Genomic DNA, 17007 nt, shown 5'->3' on the forward strand with positions numbered 1-17007 from the left:
GGGGCTGCTGGGGGTGTTGATTGTTGATTGGTGAGATGGTCAGGACGGGTGTGAGGTGTGAGATCGGGAGTTTCAAATCTACAGTTATACTCATACAGGTCATTAAACAGTCGTTGATTCCCTACAGAGCTGGGTGATGGTGTCTTGTAGCGTGTGATGTCTCTCAGGTCTTTCCACACTGAAGTAGGGTGGACACTTTTACTATAGGTATTGTATGTGCCTTTTAATCATTCCACATTTAGTCTGAATTTGTTCTTATAATTCTCTATGCTCTAATGATCTTCTGATGTACCACTAGATTTTGGAGTGTGCTTGTGGACATTTGTGCTCATACAGACACAAAGGTGTTAGTAAAGTCAGGTAATGATTTAGGTGATCTTAGAAGGCCTGGGGTACAGTCAGTGTTCCACTTAATCCCAAATGTGTTCAACAGGGTTGAGGTCAGTTCTTTACAGGGGCATTGTGATGCTGAAACAGGTTTGGGTCTCCTGGTTCAAGTTGAGGAAGAAAATTGCATCCAAAGACACTATACAATTGTGTGCCTTTAGCTTTGCAACTTAAAGGTTTAGGAAAGAATTGTACAGTGGTACCCCGCTTATCGACCTTAATCCGTTCCTTAAAACCGGTCGAAATGCGAAAAGGTCGAAGAGGGAATGTACACGCAATATACAATATACACGCACTAAATTGTTATACAGTGGAACCTCGGAGCTCGCGAGGGTTAGGGACCAAGACCGGTCGCGAATTCCGAATTTTCGCAACCTTTTGATACGCCCCTTCCAACCCAGTAAAAACCCAAAGAACACTATACGAAATCGATTTAAATGAGTAAATAACACTATTTCACTCCATAACACTTAATTATTAGACTATTTTAACAATACTTTATGTAAATTAACAGCAATTAAAATGCTTAATTAAAAAAAATAAAGTACAGGTACAGTAAAGTATGCAGTAGAGAAGTACAGAAAATACAGTACAATACAGTACAGAAAATACAGTAATGGGTACTCACTTTATATAGTATGCTGAAGTGTGTTTTAATGAGATAAACCTTGATTAGAAATGTTGAAACTAGTGTTTTGAGCAGCTCGCGGTTGCTCACGAGCCGATCTGAATGAGAGTCGAAAAACTGTTCGCTAATCGAAAAGGTCGATGTCCGAGCCGGTCGATAAACGGGGTACCACTGTATATGGCTGGGAAAGTCAGGTGTCCAGAAACTTTTGTCCATATTATGTACATGGTTTGGTGTTCGCACTGAAACTGACCCACAGTCACAGAAATGTGCACCATGGTCTCGATTTCAAGAAAACTCCAACCGAAGGTTGTACTTCAGGATGAATCAGGCAGATCTGAATAGAAGGAAAAGGGCAGGAACACTTGTCAATCATTCTTCATGATCATGTTTTAACTTGACACGGATATATATACAGTACAGTCCAAAAGTTTGGACACACCTTCTCATTCAAAGAGTTTTCTTTATTTTCATGATTATGAAAATTGTAGATTCACACTGAAGGCATCAAGGGCTATTTGACCAAGAAGGAGAGTGATGGGGTGCTGCGCCAGGTCACACAGTTACCGGACCTGAACCCAATCGAGATGGTTTGGGGTGAGCTGGACCGCAGAGTGAAGGCAAAAGGGCCAACAAGTGCCAAGCATCTCTCGGGGAACTCCTTCAAGACTGTTAGAAGACCATTTCAGGTGACTACCTCTTGAAGCTCATCAAGAGAATGCCAAGAGTGTGCAAAGCAGTAATCAAAGCAAAAGGTGGCTACTTTGAAGAACCTAGAATATGACATTTTTCAGTTGTTTCACACTTTTTTGTTATGTATATAATTTCATATATAATTTCACGTGTTAATTCATAGTTTTGATGCCTTCAGTGTGAATCTACAATTTTCATAGTCATGAAAATAAAGAAAACTCTTTAAATGAGAAGGTGTGTCCAAACCTTTGGTCTGTACTGTATATATATATATATATATATATATATATATATATATATATATATATATATATATATATATATATATATATATATATATATATATATATATATATATATATATATATATATATATATATATGTATATATATATATATATATATATATATATATATATATATATATATATATATATATATATATAGAGAGAGAGAGAGAGAGAGAGATAGAGAGAGAGAGAGAGAGAGAGAGAGAGAGAGAAGAGGGGTGAGAGGGATTGAAAAATGAGGATTGTTAAGCATTCTCATTGTTTAAAAAAAAATAAGTTTATGAAAAATGATAGATTGTAGATTAAAATGTAATTGACTTGTAATAATAATAATTAATTTATCACAAATACAAACCTGAGTTCTAAGTTCTAGAACAACATATGCTCCCATCCAGACGTCCTCTCTTTCAGGTAAGACCTTGTTTTATCCAACATGACAATGCCAGACCACATATTAATTTTTTATCACCACATCATCTGTGTAAAGCTGCAATGTGTATTAAAAGTGTGTTAAAAGCGCTATACAAATAAAAATTAATTGAATTGAATACTGCATCAATTACAACATCATGGCTGCGTAGAAGAAGGATCCGGGTACTGAAATGGCCAGCCTGCAGTCCAGATCTTTTACCAATGGAAAACATTTGGCGCATAACAAAGAGGAAGATGCGACAAAGAAGACCTAAGACAGTTGAGCAACTAGAAGCCTGTATTAGCCAAAAATGGGAAAACATTCCTATTCCTAAACTTGAGCAACTTGTCCCCTCAGTCCCCAGACGTTTGCAGACTGTTATAAAAAGAAGAGGGGATGCCACACAGTGGTAAACATGGTATTGTCCCAACTTTTTTTGAGATGTGTTGATGCCATGAAATTTAAAACCTACTTATTTATTCCTTAAAATTATAAATTTTCTCAGTGTAAACATTTGACATGTTATTTATGTTGTATTCTGAATAAAATATTGAAATTTAAAACTTTCCCATCATTGCATTCTGTTTTTATTCACAATTTGTTAATTGTCCCAACTTTTTTGGAATCGTGTTTGTAAACCAAATAAACACTGCCTTCTGTCATTTTTTGGCCATTGTTTTCTGTTTGGGGAGGTGTTGGTGGGAAAAGTATACTCCTTTTTTAGAACTAAAATCACCAAAGGAAAAAACACTGATTGCTCATCAAATGCTTAGCCAGAGTTTAGCAACAATTCCCTCTAGGGCTTTGATAGGTAGCTGATAGGGTGTTCCGGGGTGGTTGCTAAGTGGTTGATATGATATTTCAAATGGTTGCTTGGGTGTTTGTTATGCTGTCCAATTTGGTTGGTAGGGTGGTGTTAGGAGGCTGTTACATTATTGCAGGTAATTGCCAGGGAGACATTTGGTGGTTGCTAAACTAACCTATTTAGTTGATAGAGTCTTGCTAAGTGGCTGCTATGATGTCTTAAGCGAATGATATTGTGTTGCTAGATGGTTGCTATATGCTATCTGAGTTGGTTGGGAGGGTGTCGCTGCGCTAAATCAGTTTGTTGATAGGGTGTTTCTTGGTGGTTTCTACATTAACACAGTTGGTTGCAAGGTCCATATCCAAAACTCTTACAGTTTGGTCTGCAAGTTTCATTAGCATCAACTAATGTAGTGCTGGCAGGAGTGAGGAAGATGGAAAAAACTCTCCATGCAATGAAAGAGTTGAAGTGTTGGTGAGGGTGAAGGAGAAAGGACATTGTAGACATTTTTATCTGTTTGTTTATGCCCTCCAGGTGCATGCCTAGCTGAAACACCTTCCCTTCCACCAGTCTTTAAAAATTGGCAACATTAATGTATTATTAGGTAAAACCCATTTTTCATAGGCAGGATTTTTACAAACTAGATTCATTGTTGAGCACTGACTATATCATGGAGGTGATTTACATAGAGCTGGTTATTATGAAAGGTTAATAACATGTTGTCAAGATTTTTGGACTTGAACTAAATACATACACCTTATTGCATAATAATATGCATATAGAAAATTATACAACATTGCCCTTAAAAATAGTTTTTAGTAAAATAAAATATTCACCTTAACAAATGACTAGACATAGATATAGTTTTAATCATAGCTTTATAAACATCCCTGAGCTAATGAGTGTACATATTACCTCACATACAGTATAATAAAAAAACAAACTTATAGTTTAACATTTACAGTCATTGGAAAAAGAATGTAGACATTATGATTTTATTTATCAAGGACTAAATAACAATTTCTTTAACCATCAATAAACAGAAGTATGGATATGCAGAAGAGTGGGGCAAAAGTCTGAATGAGAATGTCTTAGCCATAAACATCTGAGGAGCATCCATATTTATAACAGAAGATAATCAAAGACCGTTCTGACAACACATTATATAGAGGAAGGTGGCCAAGTAAACATCTTACCTCTGGAAACTATGTGAACAACTTAGTACTGGATGAGGCCAAGTCATGTGAAACATGCATGGTGAAGGAGCTCTGAAACTGACTGCAATTGAGGCTGTCATCATTATTACTGCTGTCCACTACTATGGTACTATGGCTTGAATATTTTCTCCCACAGCACCCTCATAGCTTTGTCTTTACTGTCTCTATAGTCTTTTTTCTTCATCCACATGACCACATGACTGGATATTTTTTTTTGCACTATGCAGGCAAGAAGCAACAGTTGCTTACCAATGATTTATTTTTAAAAAGTAAGTACAAACAAGATGTGAAATGTTGGTGTGGCAGTGGGACATTATGTAAGATTTATGTGAATAGATGTGCACAGGTGTCATATACTGTGTTGCCTTAAAAAGAGTACAATTTAAATCACAGTGGAAGTATGACTAATTTACACTTACTCGATATTTTTTAAGTTATATAATTGAACAAATGATCGTGTCGATCTGGTGCTACAGCTTAGTAAACGGCAAATATTTTTGCAATGTATAAAGGATCACCTTACCTTTTAATGACAAGCTGACTATAATTCAGTGTTTGTGTATTAGCAGTAAATGGCAATCGAAATGCAATTCTTATTCTTGTAATTGGTTATCCTTATCATTTTATCTCTCTGAAATATTCTGTGAATTTCTAATCCCTCCTTCCTTCCTTCCTTACCTACTCACTTTAAGTGCAGGGGGGAGTTTGTTTGTTTGATACATTTATAAATAGTACTGTATTTGTTTATAAGTTTATTTGTTTCATTTATAATATAATTTTTTATTTTTATTTTATCGTTATTCCCGGCATGCAATTTTATCACTCATATAGGCATTTGTTTTAAATCATGTCAAGAAAATTACTCGATAAGTCTTTACCGTCCACCAGCAGACAGTTTAAGTTTAAGCATTCAAATATGATTGGCCTGTGATGGGGGTGGGGCTATCTTTGAATTATTCTTTCTGTGATTGGCTACTGAGCAAAGGCGCCGTTTAAACTTAAACACAAGCCGGTAAAACTAACTCGATGAAGTTTGTTCATAATTACTTTGATTTCATTTTAGTGGTTTTAATTTAAATTTAGTTTAGAGAAGAATTATATCTCCGTGGGAAGTCTCACCAAAGTAAGTTAACGTGCAGCTTTTTTGAACTACCGACGCATTATTTACATTCACCCAGCACAAGAGCATTTGTATAACGTTATAAACAAGTTTATAACACTGTAGCAGTAAGCAACCCGCGAGATTAATTGCTGGATATTATCTTTACTTATTTTCTGTGAACAACAAACTGGACTCTGCCTGTTCAGTTGCGGTCTGTTAAAATTAACATTTTATAACAAACAATGAAACATATTTGTCCATGCTTGTCACGGTCGCTGTTCATTTTGCCTTCTAACGTTAACTTTTTTTCTTTTTTTATAAATCAGCCTTTTTAATTAGCCTTTAACGGCCTGACAGTTTATATACGTACTGCATTTTATTCCGAATTTTAGCTTTGTTTACAGATACTTTCTAATTGTTTAAGAAACTCGCAGAGACAATTCGTTGTTACTTGTACATTATAAAAACAGATTTTCCCCAAAAAGTATTTATAATCTAAACTTACAAATCAATTTAGAAAAATAGCCCAAAGCTTAATTCCACCATATATATATATATATATATATATATATATATATATATATATATATATATATATATATATATATATATATAAAATCTTCACAGTATTCAGACATATGTCTAATATTTGTTTGCCACACCTTTGCATTGTCGTGTTTTATATTGTTGTCATTTTATGGTTTGTAATAAAAAAAAATGTACTTAGAAAAATATAATAAATTGTTTTTGTTACATTGGCTCAGTGTGCCGATATAATTATTATATAATTTTGGTGTGTTTTTAACGAAATTACAATCAACTGTTAATCTTCTTGTGCCAACTTGCCTGACACAGAGTCAAAAAAAGTCTTGAAATAAGTGTGAAATATATGCTTTCTCCTGAATATCCTCCTGAATCGTTGCTTGTTTTTGTAGATAGATCAGATGTAGGGCTGGAGCTGTCCAGAACCTTGTGTCCATGGCCAGAGTCGTACTATTCTTCATTCATCTAAAAACTTATGATTGACTCACAGTTTTTTGTCTTGTTCTCTCACAGTTTTAGCTAGAACTGGAAGTAGCTGACATGTTGCAGACATCCTAATAAGACATGCTGCATAAATATTTGTGGAGGTTTGTGCTCATTTGGGCCTAAGGGTTAAGGCCTAAGGTGCAGCCACAGGGTTAAGGTCAGAGACCCATAACAAGATACTCAATATCTTTTACTCCAACCCATGTAAACTTCATGAAGCTTGCTTTGTGCACAAAGGGCATAGTTCAAGGGACAATATAATGTCAGTGTCTTTCAATATATATATATATATATATATATATATATATATATATATATATATATATATATATATACACACACACACACACACACACACACACACACACACACACACACACACACATATACATACATACACATATACATACATACAAGTTAATTATGCATTTTAAGTTTAAAAAGCAGTACAATTTCCAAAGTAAAAGCAGAACCTTTGGCAGTACAATTAAAGTGAAAACCAGTAAAGCAATGGGCTATAGTGATATAATACAATGTTTAGACAAACAGTGAAGGCAGACTAACAAACTGTGCCTAAGAAATAAATTAAATTGAAATAATTGTGTACTTTGCATAACCAAAGTTAACCAAACTACAGTGGGTGGGCCACACCTTTAACCTACTGTGTCTAACTGAGTCATTACAGTGAGGAATATAGAGGTGTGGCAAAACTAACTGTCTACACAGTATGTGTATATTTGTGTGATGAACAGTGGTTGAGATAGCAACAGGAGATTACAAGGCACAGTAATCAACTTAAGTCTGTTCTTGTGTAACCAAACTCCAGGAACAACATGCTTTTGTGACTGCAAATATATTCGTGAAGCCTCTCCTTTCTTTAGACAACAGCAACTCCAATTTGAACAGCAATAAAGCCATTGCTCCTTATGTGCAGCACTGTGTTGGCAAAAACAAAAACAACTCAAAACAAATATCAAGCATGGCAGTGTAGGGATGATTATTCGGCTTGTTTTGTCACCACAGGACATGGGGTGAAATACAGTCATTGAGACAACAATGAACTCTCATTTAAACTAGTGTATTCTTGAGAGAACCTTTTACTGAAGGTTTTGTGCTACAGGAACACTCTATGTTCGAATGTTTGTGGATACCTATATTCACATACAGTACAGACCAAAAGTTTGGACACACCTTGTATATATATTATATATACAGTACAGACCAAAAGTTTATATATATCACTACATCACTATGAAAATTGTAGAGTCACACTGAAGGCATCAAAACTATGAATTAACACATGTGGAATTATTTACATAACAAAAAAGTGAACTGGAATATGTCATATTGTAGGTTCTTCAAAGTACGCATCAAGAGAATGCCAAGAGTGTGCAAAGCAGTAATTTAAGCAAAAGGTGGCTACTTTGAAGAACCTACAATATGACATTTTTCAGTTGTTTCACACTTTTTTATGTATATAATTCCACATGTGTTAATTCATAGTTTTGATGCCTTCAGTGTGAATCTACAATTTTTATATTCATGAAAATAAAGAAAACTCTTTGAATGAGAAGGTGTGTCCAAACTTTTGGTCTGTACTGTATATGTTTTTTTGGAAATCTCATTCCAGATTTTGTGGTGACATGGCCCACAAGTGTATTATTAGATGATCTATTTTAAGCTGCATTTTTCACAACATACAATGGTCACAGAATCTGGTGTAACACCAGCTGACCCTGTACTCTCAGCCATTTTCAACATCTTCCAGTTATATTATCATCACACTAAACCGCAACTTGAGCAGCCTTACTAATAACGATAACGGCATTCATTGACAGCGAATTTCATTGTCGATTATAATAGATTTTATTGTTTAGTTGTTGCAGCCCTGATTGCAGTAAAGGGAAAAAATCCAAGGTCAACTGAAACCACTCCAAACACTGGTGTTGTATGCCAATATAGAACAAAGAATTCACAGATAATGATTAATTAATGCAATCTGAATATAGGAATAAATTAAATTAACATTAGATATTTTGAAGAAGGCGCTACAGTTTTTCTTGCCTTCCTGTGGCCGTGAAGGGTTTAGTAAAAATTTTTACCGCACATTTTTTTCTCTTGATTATTTATACTTATTTGCATAATCAGTGTTGAAGCTTCTATACATTTATAACATCAAAAGACTGCTATGATTCACAAAAAACAGTCACCATAACAAATCTTATACACAGACACAGCATGGCATGCTGTTCAGTAAATGTTGTCATTATGCACAGAATGAGGCTTCACACACATTTTGTGTTCTCTTCGCAGAGAGGCCGAGAAGACTGCCCTGGATGCACACACATACCCATGGAGACCCTCACACACCGATGCACACATTTTAAAACATCAAAAGTAACTGGAGTTCTGCATGTGTGACTTCACTTATCGCATGGACCGACGACTTCTACAGACCTCATAGAGGACGCCATTGGAAAACATCTTTTTTTGGGCAAACTTAGTCTTTGGTATTTTGTGGGGATTTTTCTCTTTTGCTGGAATTTCTTGCACATCATCGCTTTGGTAATTATGCACTTCAATGGCTAAAAGTGGCTCAGTGGCCAGAATGGAGGGTGAGGAGAATTCAATTCGTCTTTTTTGCTACAGGTAAGGACATCAACATAATTTAATATTGCATTTAATCAACATTTCTTTTTGTTTCCAAGGGGCAAAAATTATCTATTTTAAAGCAAATAGGAGTTTCATGCTGTAGAAATGTTCTCATGTCATTTTTTTAAATCTATTTTTGTCATAGCTAAAAGCACACACTCACACTGGCAGCAGGAAAAGGACAGGGGAAACCTACATTCGCTGTCCCTCTAATAAACTAATTTCTAATCCTGTCCGTCGTTGTCACTCTTAATGAAAATCTCAGCATCTTTAGCTCTGCTACCTCCAGCTCCACCTCCTTTCCTGCACCACCCTCACATACTTCTCTGACACACATGACTTCCTCATACAATACCACAACTCCTCTCTTGGCACCCTGTTGTACGCTTTCTCTAGATCCACAAACACACAATTCAACTCCTTTTGACCTTCTCTATACTTCTCCATCAACATTATCAAAGCAAATATTGCATTTGTAGTGCTCTTCATCTGGATAAAACTATACTGTTGCTTACAGATGTTCACCTCTTCTCTCAGCCTGGCTTCCACTACTCTTTCCCATAACTTCATGGTGTAACTGAGCAACTTAATTCCCCTGTAGTTACTGCAGGTCTGCACAGCTCCCTTATGCTTAAAGATCGGTACCAGCACACTCCTCCATTCCTCAAGCATCCTCTCATCTTCCAGGGTCTTATTAAACCATCTTGTTAAAAACTTCACAGCCATCTCTCCTAAACATCTCGACACTTCTACCGGGTCATTACATATTCTTGCTGCCGGGTCATTACATAGTCATGCTTCTACATATGTCATCGGGTCCTACCAACTTTCCACTCTTCATCCTCTTAATCGCTGCTCTTGCTTCCTCCTTACTAATCCTATTTACTTCCTGCTTCACCATTTCCACCTCATGCATTCATCCATTTATCAGCTGCTCAAATTACTCCCTTCATCATCTTAACACACTCTCCTCACTAGTCAACACATTTCCTTTATTGCTCTAACTTGCAGCACATCCTTCCCAGCTCGGTCCCTCTGCCTGTACTTCCCACATCTCCTTGTACTTCTGTCTACTTTTCTCATCTTTCTTTCAATCCCAATCCTGTTCCTCCAACCTCATTCTACTTATGCTTTCCTGCACTTCCTCATTCCACCACCATATCTCTTTGTCTTCCTTTCTCTTTCCAGATGTCACACCAAGTACCTTTTTAGCTGTCTCCCTTATCACTTCTACAGCAGTTGTCCACTCACCTCCTCATCACCTCTGTTCCTGTCACTGACATGGCCATTGATGTCTTCCCCAATCACCAATCTTTCTTTTCTAGGTACACTCTCCAGAACTTCATCTAACTCCCTTTTTTTCTCCCCAATCTCACAACCCACTTGTGGAGCATAGGCACTAATGACATTTAAGACACATTTTCAATTTTCAGCTTAATGCTCATCCTATCAGAAAATTTCTTCACCTCCACTACACTCTTACTGTACTCTTCCTTCAGGATCACCCCTACACACTTTCTCGTTTCACTCACACCATGTTACAACAGTTGTACAATGTTCCTGGCCTTACTCCATTTCTATTTGGTCTCCTGAACACACAACATGTCTACCTTTCTCCTCTCCATCATATCAGATACCTCTCTTACTTTATCAGTTATAGTACCAACATGTAAAGATGTTAGAGTCTACTTCTATTATGATCTTGGGAAGACTGTGAAGTCAAGTTTACTTCTATAGCGCTTTACACAACAGACATAGTCTCAAAGCAGCTTTGAGCAACTGTAGCAACTTTTCAGAGCAACTGTCATGTGAATCGCTGCTTTCACTATGCATTTTGGATTCACTATTTTTTTTACTGTTTTGCTGTGTATATATATATATATATATATATATATATATATATATATATATATATATATATATATATATATACACAGTACAGACAAAGTTTGGACACCTTCTCATTCAAAGAGTTTTCTTTATTTTCATGAATATGAAAATTGTAGATTCACACTGAAGGCATCAAAACTATGAATTAACACATGTGGAATTATATACATTACAAAAAAGTGTGAAACAACTGAAAATGTCATATTGTAGGTTCTTCAAAGTAGCCACCTTTTGCTTAGATTACTGCTTTGCACACTCTTGGCATTCTCTTGATGCCTACTTTGAAGAACCTACAATATGACATATTTTCAGTTGTTTCACACTTTTTTGTTATGTATATAATTCCACATGTGTTCATTCATAGTTTTGATTCCTTCAGTGTGAATCTACAATTTTGATAGTCATGAAAATAAAGAAAACTTTTTGAATGAGCAGGTGTGTCCAAACTTTTGGTCTGTACTGTATATATAATATATATAAACTTTATATATATATATATATATATATATATATATATATATATATATATATATATATATATATATGTGTGTGTGTGTGTGTGTGTGTTTTAATTTTGCATGTATTACAGCTATGAGTACTGTTTATTGTAGTACCTAAGTGCTTCCTAATCTCAGATTATAGTGAAAGGCTAAACATGATTAGATTATTTTAGAATGCTGAGCATGGCAGTTTCTGTTTTAAGACAACAATTGTCCTCAAATTATGAAAGATTACAGACAGCTCCTTAAAATGTGAATCAAATATAAATTTTCTTATTACTGTTTTAACAAGTTTTACTTAGTTAGTTTAGTTTAATTAAATTGAGTTTAGTGATTTAGACATGGTGTGTTTTGATTATCACCTTAAGATAGTTTAGCCAGTACACTCCCTGTGGAAACTGTCAGGACTTTCAAAGACTCCTGCAAAATTGTCCAGTGCAAATCTTTTTAGATGTGCATCAGATGGTCTGTGTCTTGTGATTGTGTAAAGGGCAGCAGGTAGGTTGAAAATATTCAGTCTTCATATGTTATATGCCAGCTATACTGCTTAGTTCTTGTCAAATCATAGGGATGGAAGGTTTTAATATTTAAATGATTTGGCAGCACTGGAATAAATAGACAGCAGACAGGTTTGTTTTCTTTGTTATGTTTTGTAAATAATGTAAATGTAATGTAATGTAAAAAATAGAGCCACCAATATATAAACGGTGATGATAATTGATTGGTTTTTCAGTGGCTAATGACTATACTTCGTGGGCCAAATGATGGCTGATTAAAACTTAACTGTGAACAATTATTTGCATATTCATTTTGCTTTTGACTAATTCTAAATTAAGAGCACATTTTTAAATTTTACGTTCTTGAACAAAAAACTTATACAGTGGAACCCACTTATCTTGACCTCGGTTAACTCGACATCCCTATTAAGTCGACGTTTTTGAAGTGGAACTGCCAAATTCTCGCTTTGTCTTAGCATTTTTTAATGGTTATGTCGACTTTTTATGTCGCCAAACCCTCATATCTCGAGCACAAGGGGGGCATTTAACGTCAGTTATCTAGATCCACACTGTGCAGCCACAGAAGAACTCGCGAAAAATCAAGCCTTACAGATGCTACAGGTGTTGTATTGTATACTGGTGAATCTCTGCTGTTAGTTAGTGCACATATGCCTTTTGTTGTTAAATGTAATGCGATGAACGGGAGGCGATGGTAGGAGCGCGGCACGGAACGTGGGATGAGCAGCAAAAGCATAGAATGAACAACACTGTATTTAATTATAAAGTAACATTATTATGGGATGTTTTTATTAAATAAATGTACTCGCTACATCCAAGCCTTTTTTAAATTGAAGCTTTCATTACACTATTCTTCTATTTTTTAATAACCAAACACTGTTTCCAGGACCTCAAGCATATCATTCATTGACCCTACACACAATCTAGATATCATATCAAGGAAATAAATTAAATCAACAATAATTATTTACATTATATGAACAAAGATACAATACTGTAGGTATTAGTGATCTATGGTGATGCTCATCACCATCAGAATTTACAACAGTTCAACAATATCATATAAAGTTTTCAATCTTTACATATTTGAACCAGACATAAGTATCATTCTGCTTTATTTAACAAAAGATATAAGTTTTTAGGACAATATCTAACACTGATGAATAAACATTATTTTATGGATAGGCTATTAAATAGCAGTGTAAAACTGGTTTTGTCACTACTGTAAAGTTAGTAAAGTCATAGGAGCCACCACAATCATTAAAAATATAGGGGAAAAAAACAGTGATTATAGACAGAGCTACTCTAAGATTATGCCTCAGCCTGTTCTTTTGCTTTGATTTAAGCTGGACGACATTAGAGAAGCCCCTTTTGCAAAGATATGTAGTGCTGAATGTTAAGATTTTGATTGCATGAGTGGTGAGAGACAGTTACTATGTCTGATCACATGATGGCTCCACCAGCTAATACTTTTCTTTGCTTGGCAATGTGATGCATGTCCGTTCCTATTCATTGTGTCCCCCATCTTGCATAAACAATTTTTTTTTAGGTACTTGAACACCTCAGCAAAATAGTCTACTCTTGCAACCAGATTTTGACATTAATTAGCTGAGCCTTGAAAAATTAATTATTCTCCAAAAGTAAGGCAACAATTTCTGTTTGTAAATCCATGACAACACTTTTCCCTCTGTGAGCAACAAACTTTAATTGTTGCTTACCTATCATTTATTAATTTCTTTGACTGCTTATTTGGAGTTATTGGAGATAAAAGTTCCTGAAACAAAATTTCACAACATAGTATATAGTTCAGTTATCTTCCTATTAATACCACCTAAAAAGAAAAACTGCTTTTTTACTTAAGTTTGAAAAAACCATTTAACTTACTTTCATTTAAGACTCCAAAAACTTTTTGGTAATCGGTAAACAAAACCAAATAACCTCATAAATCTTACATAGCAAATTACTTATTGATTTATTCAATGCCTTAATTCCAATGTTTTGTATAAATCAATGGTATAAGGATTAAAAACAATGAAATCTTGAATGATACATTTGTGATATCTAATAACTCCCTAACATCCTTCCAAACTAACATATTATTTACTATTGTAAAGTTAGACAAAGATTGACTATTATGCATAATAAAAACAAAATGGCAGATAACTGGATAACAGGATACCAGAAAGATTCAAACCCAGTTTTAACTAAAAAAAGGTCAACTCAACATGTCCATGTAATTTGTGTTGGCAAGAAAAATAACTAGAAATTATGTAAGGGAGCTCTACCCAATTTTCTTGTTGGCAATAAATCAAAGCTTTAATCTATTCCTTTTTATTCCACTTTTTTATTCCAAACATGTCAGTTGCATATCTATCATAAATAGTCCTTTAATTTATTATGGTCCAAATCCATCTTTGTGGTTACTAAATGTGTAACCTTCCAGCATAACCTAATGAAGCTGTAGGCTGTTCATGTGGAGCCATCCTCAGCTGCACCGAGTGGTCACCTATTGAAAACAACTCTGTGCAGAGGTAGAGGTAGGATGAATTATGAAGGAATGAGGTAACCAATAGGATTACTAGTACCTCAGTAGCATGTATAGGTTGATATTAGGTTGATTATTGTAGTTGGGTCCCTGGTAATCTAGTGGTTAGGATGCAGCGCTCTCACCGCGGCCCGGGTTCGATCCCCGGTCAGGGAACCAACCCTAGCCATTAGGGTTGCACAAGCCAATGCACTCTTAGTGCGGGTCGCAAACCCAGATAAATGGGAAGGGTTGCGTTAGGAAGCATCCAGCGTAAAAACATGTGCCAAATCAATCATGCGGATGATCCGCTGTGGCGACCCCCAATGGAAGAAGCCGAAAGAAAGAATTGTAACAATAGTTGGAGACACAGTGGGATCAGAGTGCAAGTAGGGACTCCAGCAACACACTACCTATGACAGACATGATATAGGAAAAAAGAGAGATACATTGAAGATTAGGTACCCTTATTGTTAGTACGGACTGTAGCAAGACTACCTACCCCATTTCCTGATCTTATAATGGTTTTCTTTTACTATTCTTTTTTTATTCCCCTAATAAATAGCCAATTTGTGTAAGCTTGTCTTGTGTGTAAGCCTTGCTTGTACAGTGTGCACAGTCCATAAAACAAGGGATGTTCAATTATTTTCAATATTTATTTGTATAGCCCTATTTTCTAATATTTATTTTTTTGACAAGTAATAAGATTATGTCATGTAGTTTGAACAGACAGTGTTTCCCCCCAAGGACCTCAGGTGCTGCTGGTTTATCATGATTTTGTGGTCTTCTCTGCAGGATGAAGGCCTCCTGTCTGGAGCTTGCTTTGGAGGGGGAGCGTCTGTGTAAGAAAGGCGATTACAGTTCAAGTGTTCCATTTTTTGAGGCAGCCATGCAGGTGGGGACAGAAGACCTGTTGGTGCTGAGTGCCATCTATAGTCAGCTAGGCAATGCCTACTTTCACCTGTGTGACTACACCAAGGCTCTGGAGTTCCACCACCATGATTTAACTTTAACCAGGTACATTGTGTATGTTTTATCTTTGCTAGTAATTTTATTTATCTTGCTCATCAGGGATAAACTTACACTTATAAAGAATAATCTTATTCATTTTTATCATCACATTATCTGTGTAAACCTGCTTTGACACAATATCTATTGTTGAAAGCGCTATACAAATAAAAATGAATTTAATGAAATATTTACATTTGGATACTTACCAAATCAATAGTTATGCATATCCTCATGAATAATTATTATCTGATATTTTTTAACTTTGTAGGGTTTTAACACATGAATACACGTGAATATCCTTTGTCAGATTTGTTGCATTACTGCTGTTATGAATAAGTATTTATACACCAAGATTCAACAAACATTTCAAACTTAATATATTTACTCATACTCCAATTAAGAACATGCACTTTAAAAAAATTTAATAATGCTTTTGCCCTTTGGTTTTACTGCCAAAAATATTTATTATTATTATTATTATTATTATTATTATTATTATTATTATTATTTTATTCCATTTCAGGACAACAGGGGATATCCTTGGCGAAGCCAAAGCCAGTGGAAACCTGGGGAACACACTAAAATTGTTAGGACATTTTGATGAAGCCATAGTCTTCTGCCAGAGGCATCTGGATATCTGCACAGATGTTGGGGACAAAGTTAGTATATTACACCTCCACTGACTACCATGTTATTATTCTGACTACAAAAATGTGAATGGATTGAGTTTTTACCTCTTTGTTAGTGTGACTGTAGACCAGAGGTGCTTTTAAAATATCCAAGGATCTATCTACATTAAAAATAATAATTTATATATACTTTATCTCACAAATGTGAGTGCACCCCCCATTTCAGCTACCATTTTAGTATATCTTCTCAAGGGACAATACTATAGAAATTAAGCTATAGTAAACTGGATATATTTTAGAGTAGTCAATGTGCAGCTTGTATAGCAGTATAGATTTACTGTCCTCTGAAAAAAACTAAATATTCAGCCATTATGGTTTATATAGCTGGCAACAAACGTGAGTACACCCTGAATGATAACATCATGTAACCATTCAAAGCCACATGTCCTGTTCATCATGTTTTTGTCTGCTTGACAGGACCATACAAATTTGTGTATCTTCTAAAAGAGGAGTTAAAACTTTGGTGCTTTGAGTACAATTCTCTCATACTGACCACTGGATTTTCAACAAGGCTCCTCATGGCAAAGAACTATCTAAGGATTTTGAGAATTGAGGCTATTTGAAGATTGTTAACACCCTGAAACTGAGTTACAGTACTGTGGCCAGGGTCATACAGAGGTTTCCCAAGATGGGTTCCACTCAGATCAGGCCTCGCAAGGGTCAA

General features: G+C 35.4%; 1 protein-coding gene across 2 annotated transcripts in view; it reads left to right on the forward strand.

Moving 5' to 3' along the window:
• The first annotated feature begins 5409 nt into the window (after positions 1-5409).
• The window catches only part of LOC124403021 (G-protein-signaling modulator 2-like), a 33438-nt gene continuing 21840 nt past the window's right edge, over positions 5410-17007 (forward strand). The window contains exons 1-4 of one of the 2 annotated variants that reach the window (XM_046876550.1): positions 5410-5554; positions 8876-9211; positions 15439-15660; positions 16178-16313. In XM_046876550.1, the coding sequence (XP_046732506.1) occupies positions 9144-9211; positions 15439-15660; positions 16178-16313 (426 nt within the window). In that variant the 5' untranslated portion in view covers positions 5410-5554; positions 8876-9143. Of the gene's footprint in view, positions 5555-8875; positions 9212-11808; positions 12103-15438; positions 15661-16177; positions 16314-17007 lie in introns of those variants that run through there. The other variant, XM_046876551.1, reaches the window with a different exon arrangement.

The sequence above is a fragment of the Silurus meridionalis genome, chromosome 20, assembly GCF_014805685.1.
Source record: "Silurus meridionalis isolate SWU-2019-XX chromosome 20, ASM1480568v1, whole genome shotgun sequence".
NCBI classification, from domain to species: domain Eukaryota; kingdom Metazoa; phylum Chordata; class Actinopteri; order Siluriformes; family Siluridae; genus Silurus; species Silurus meridionalis.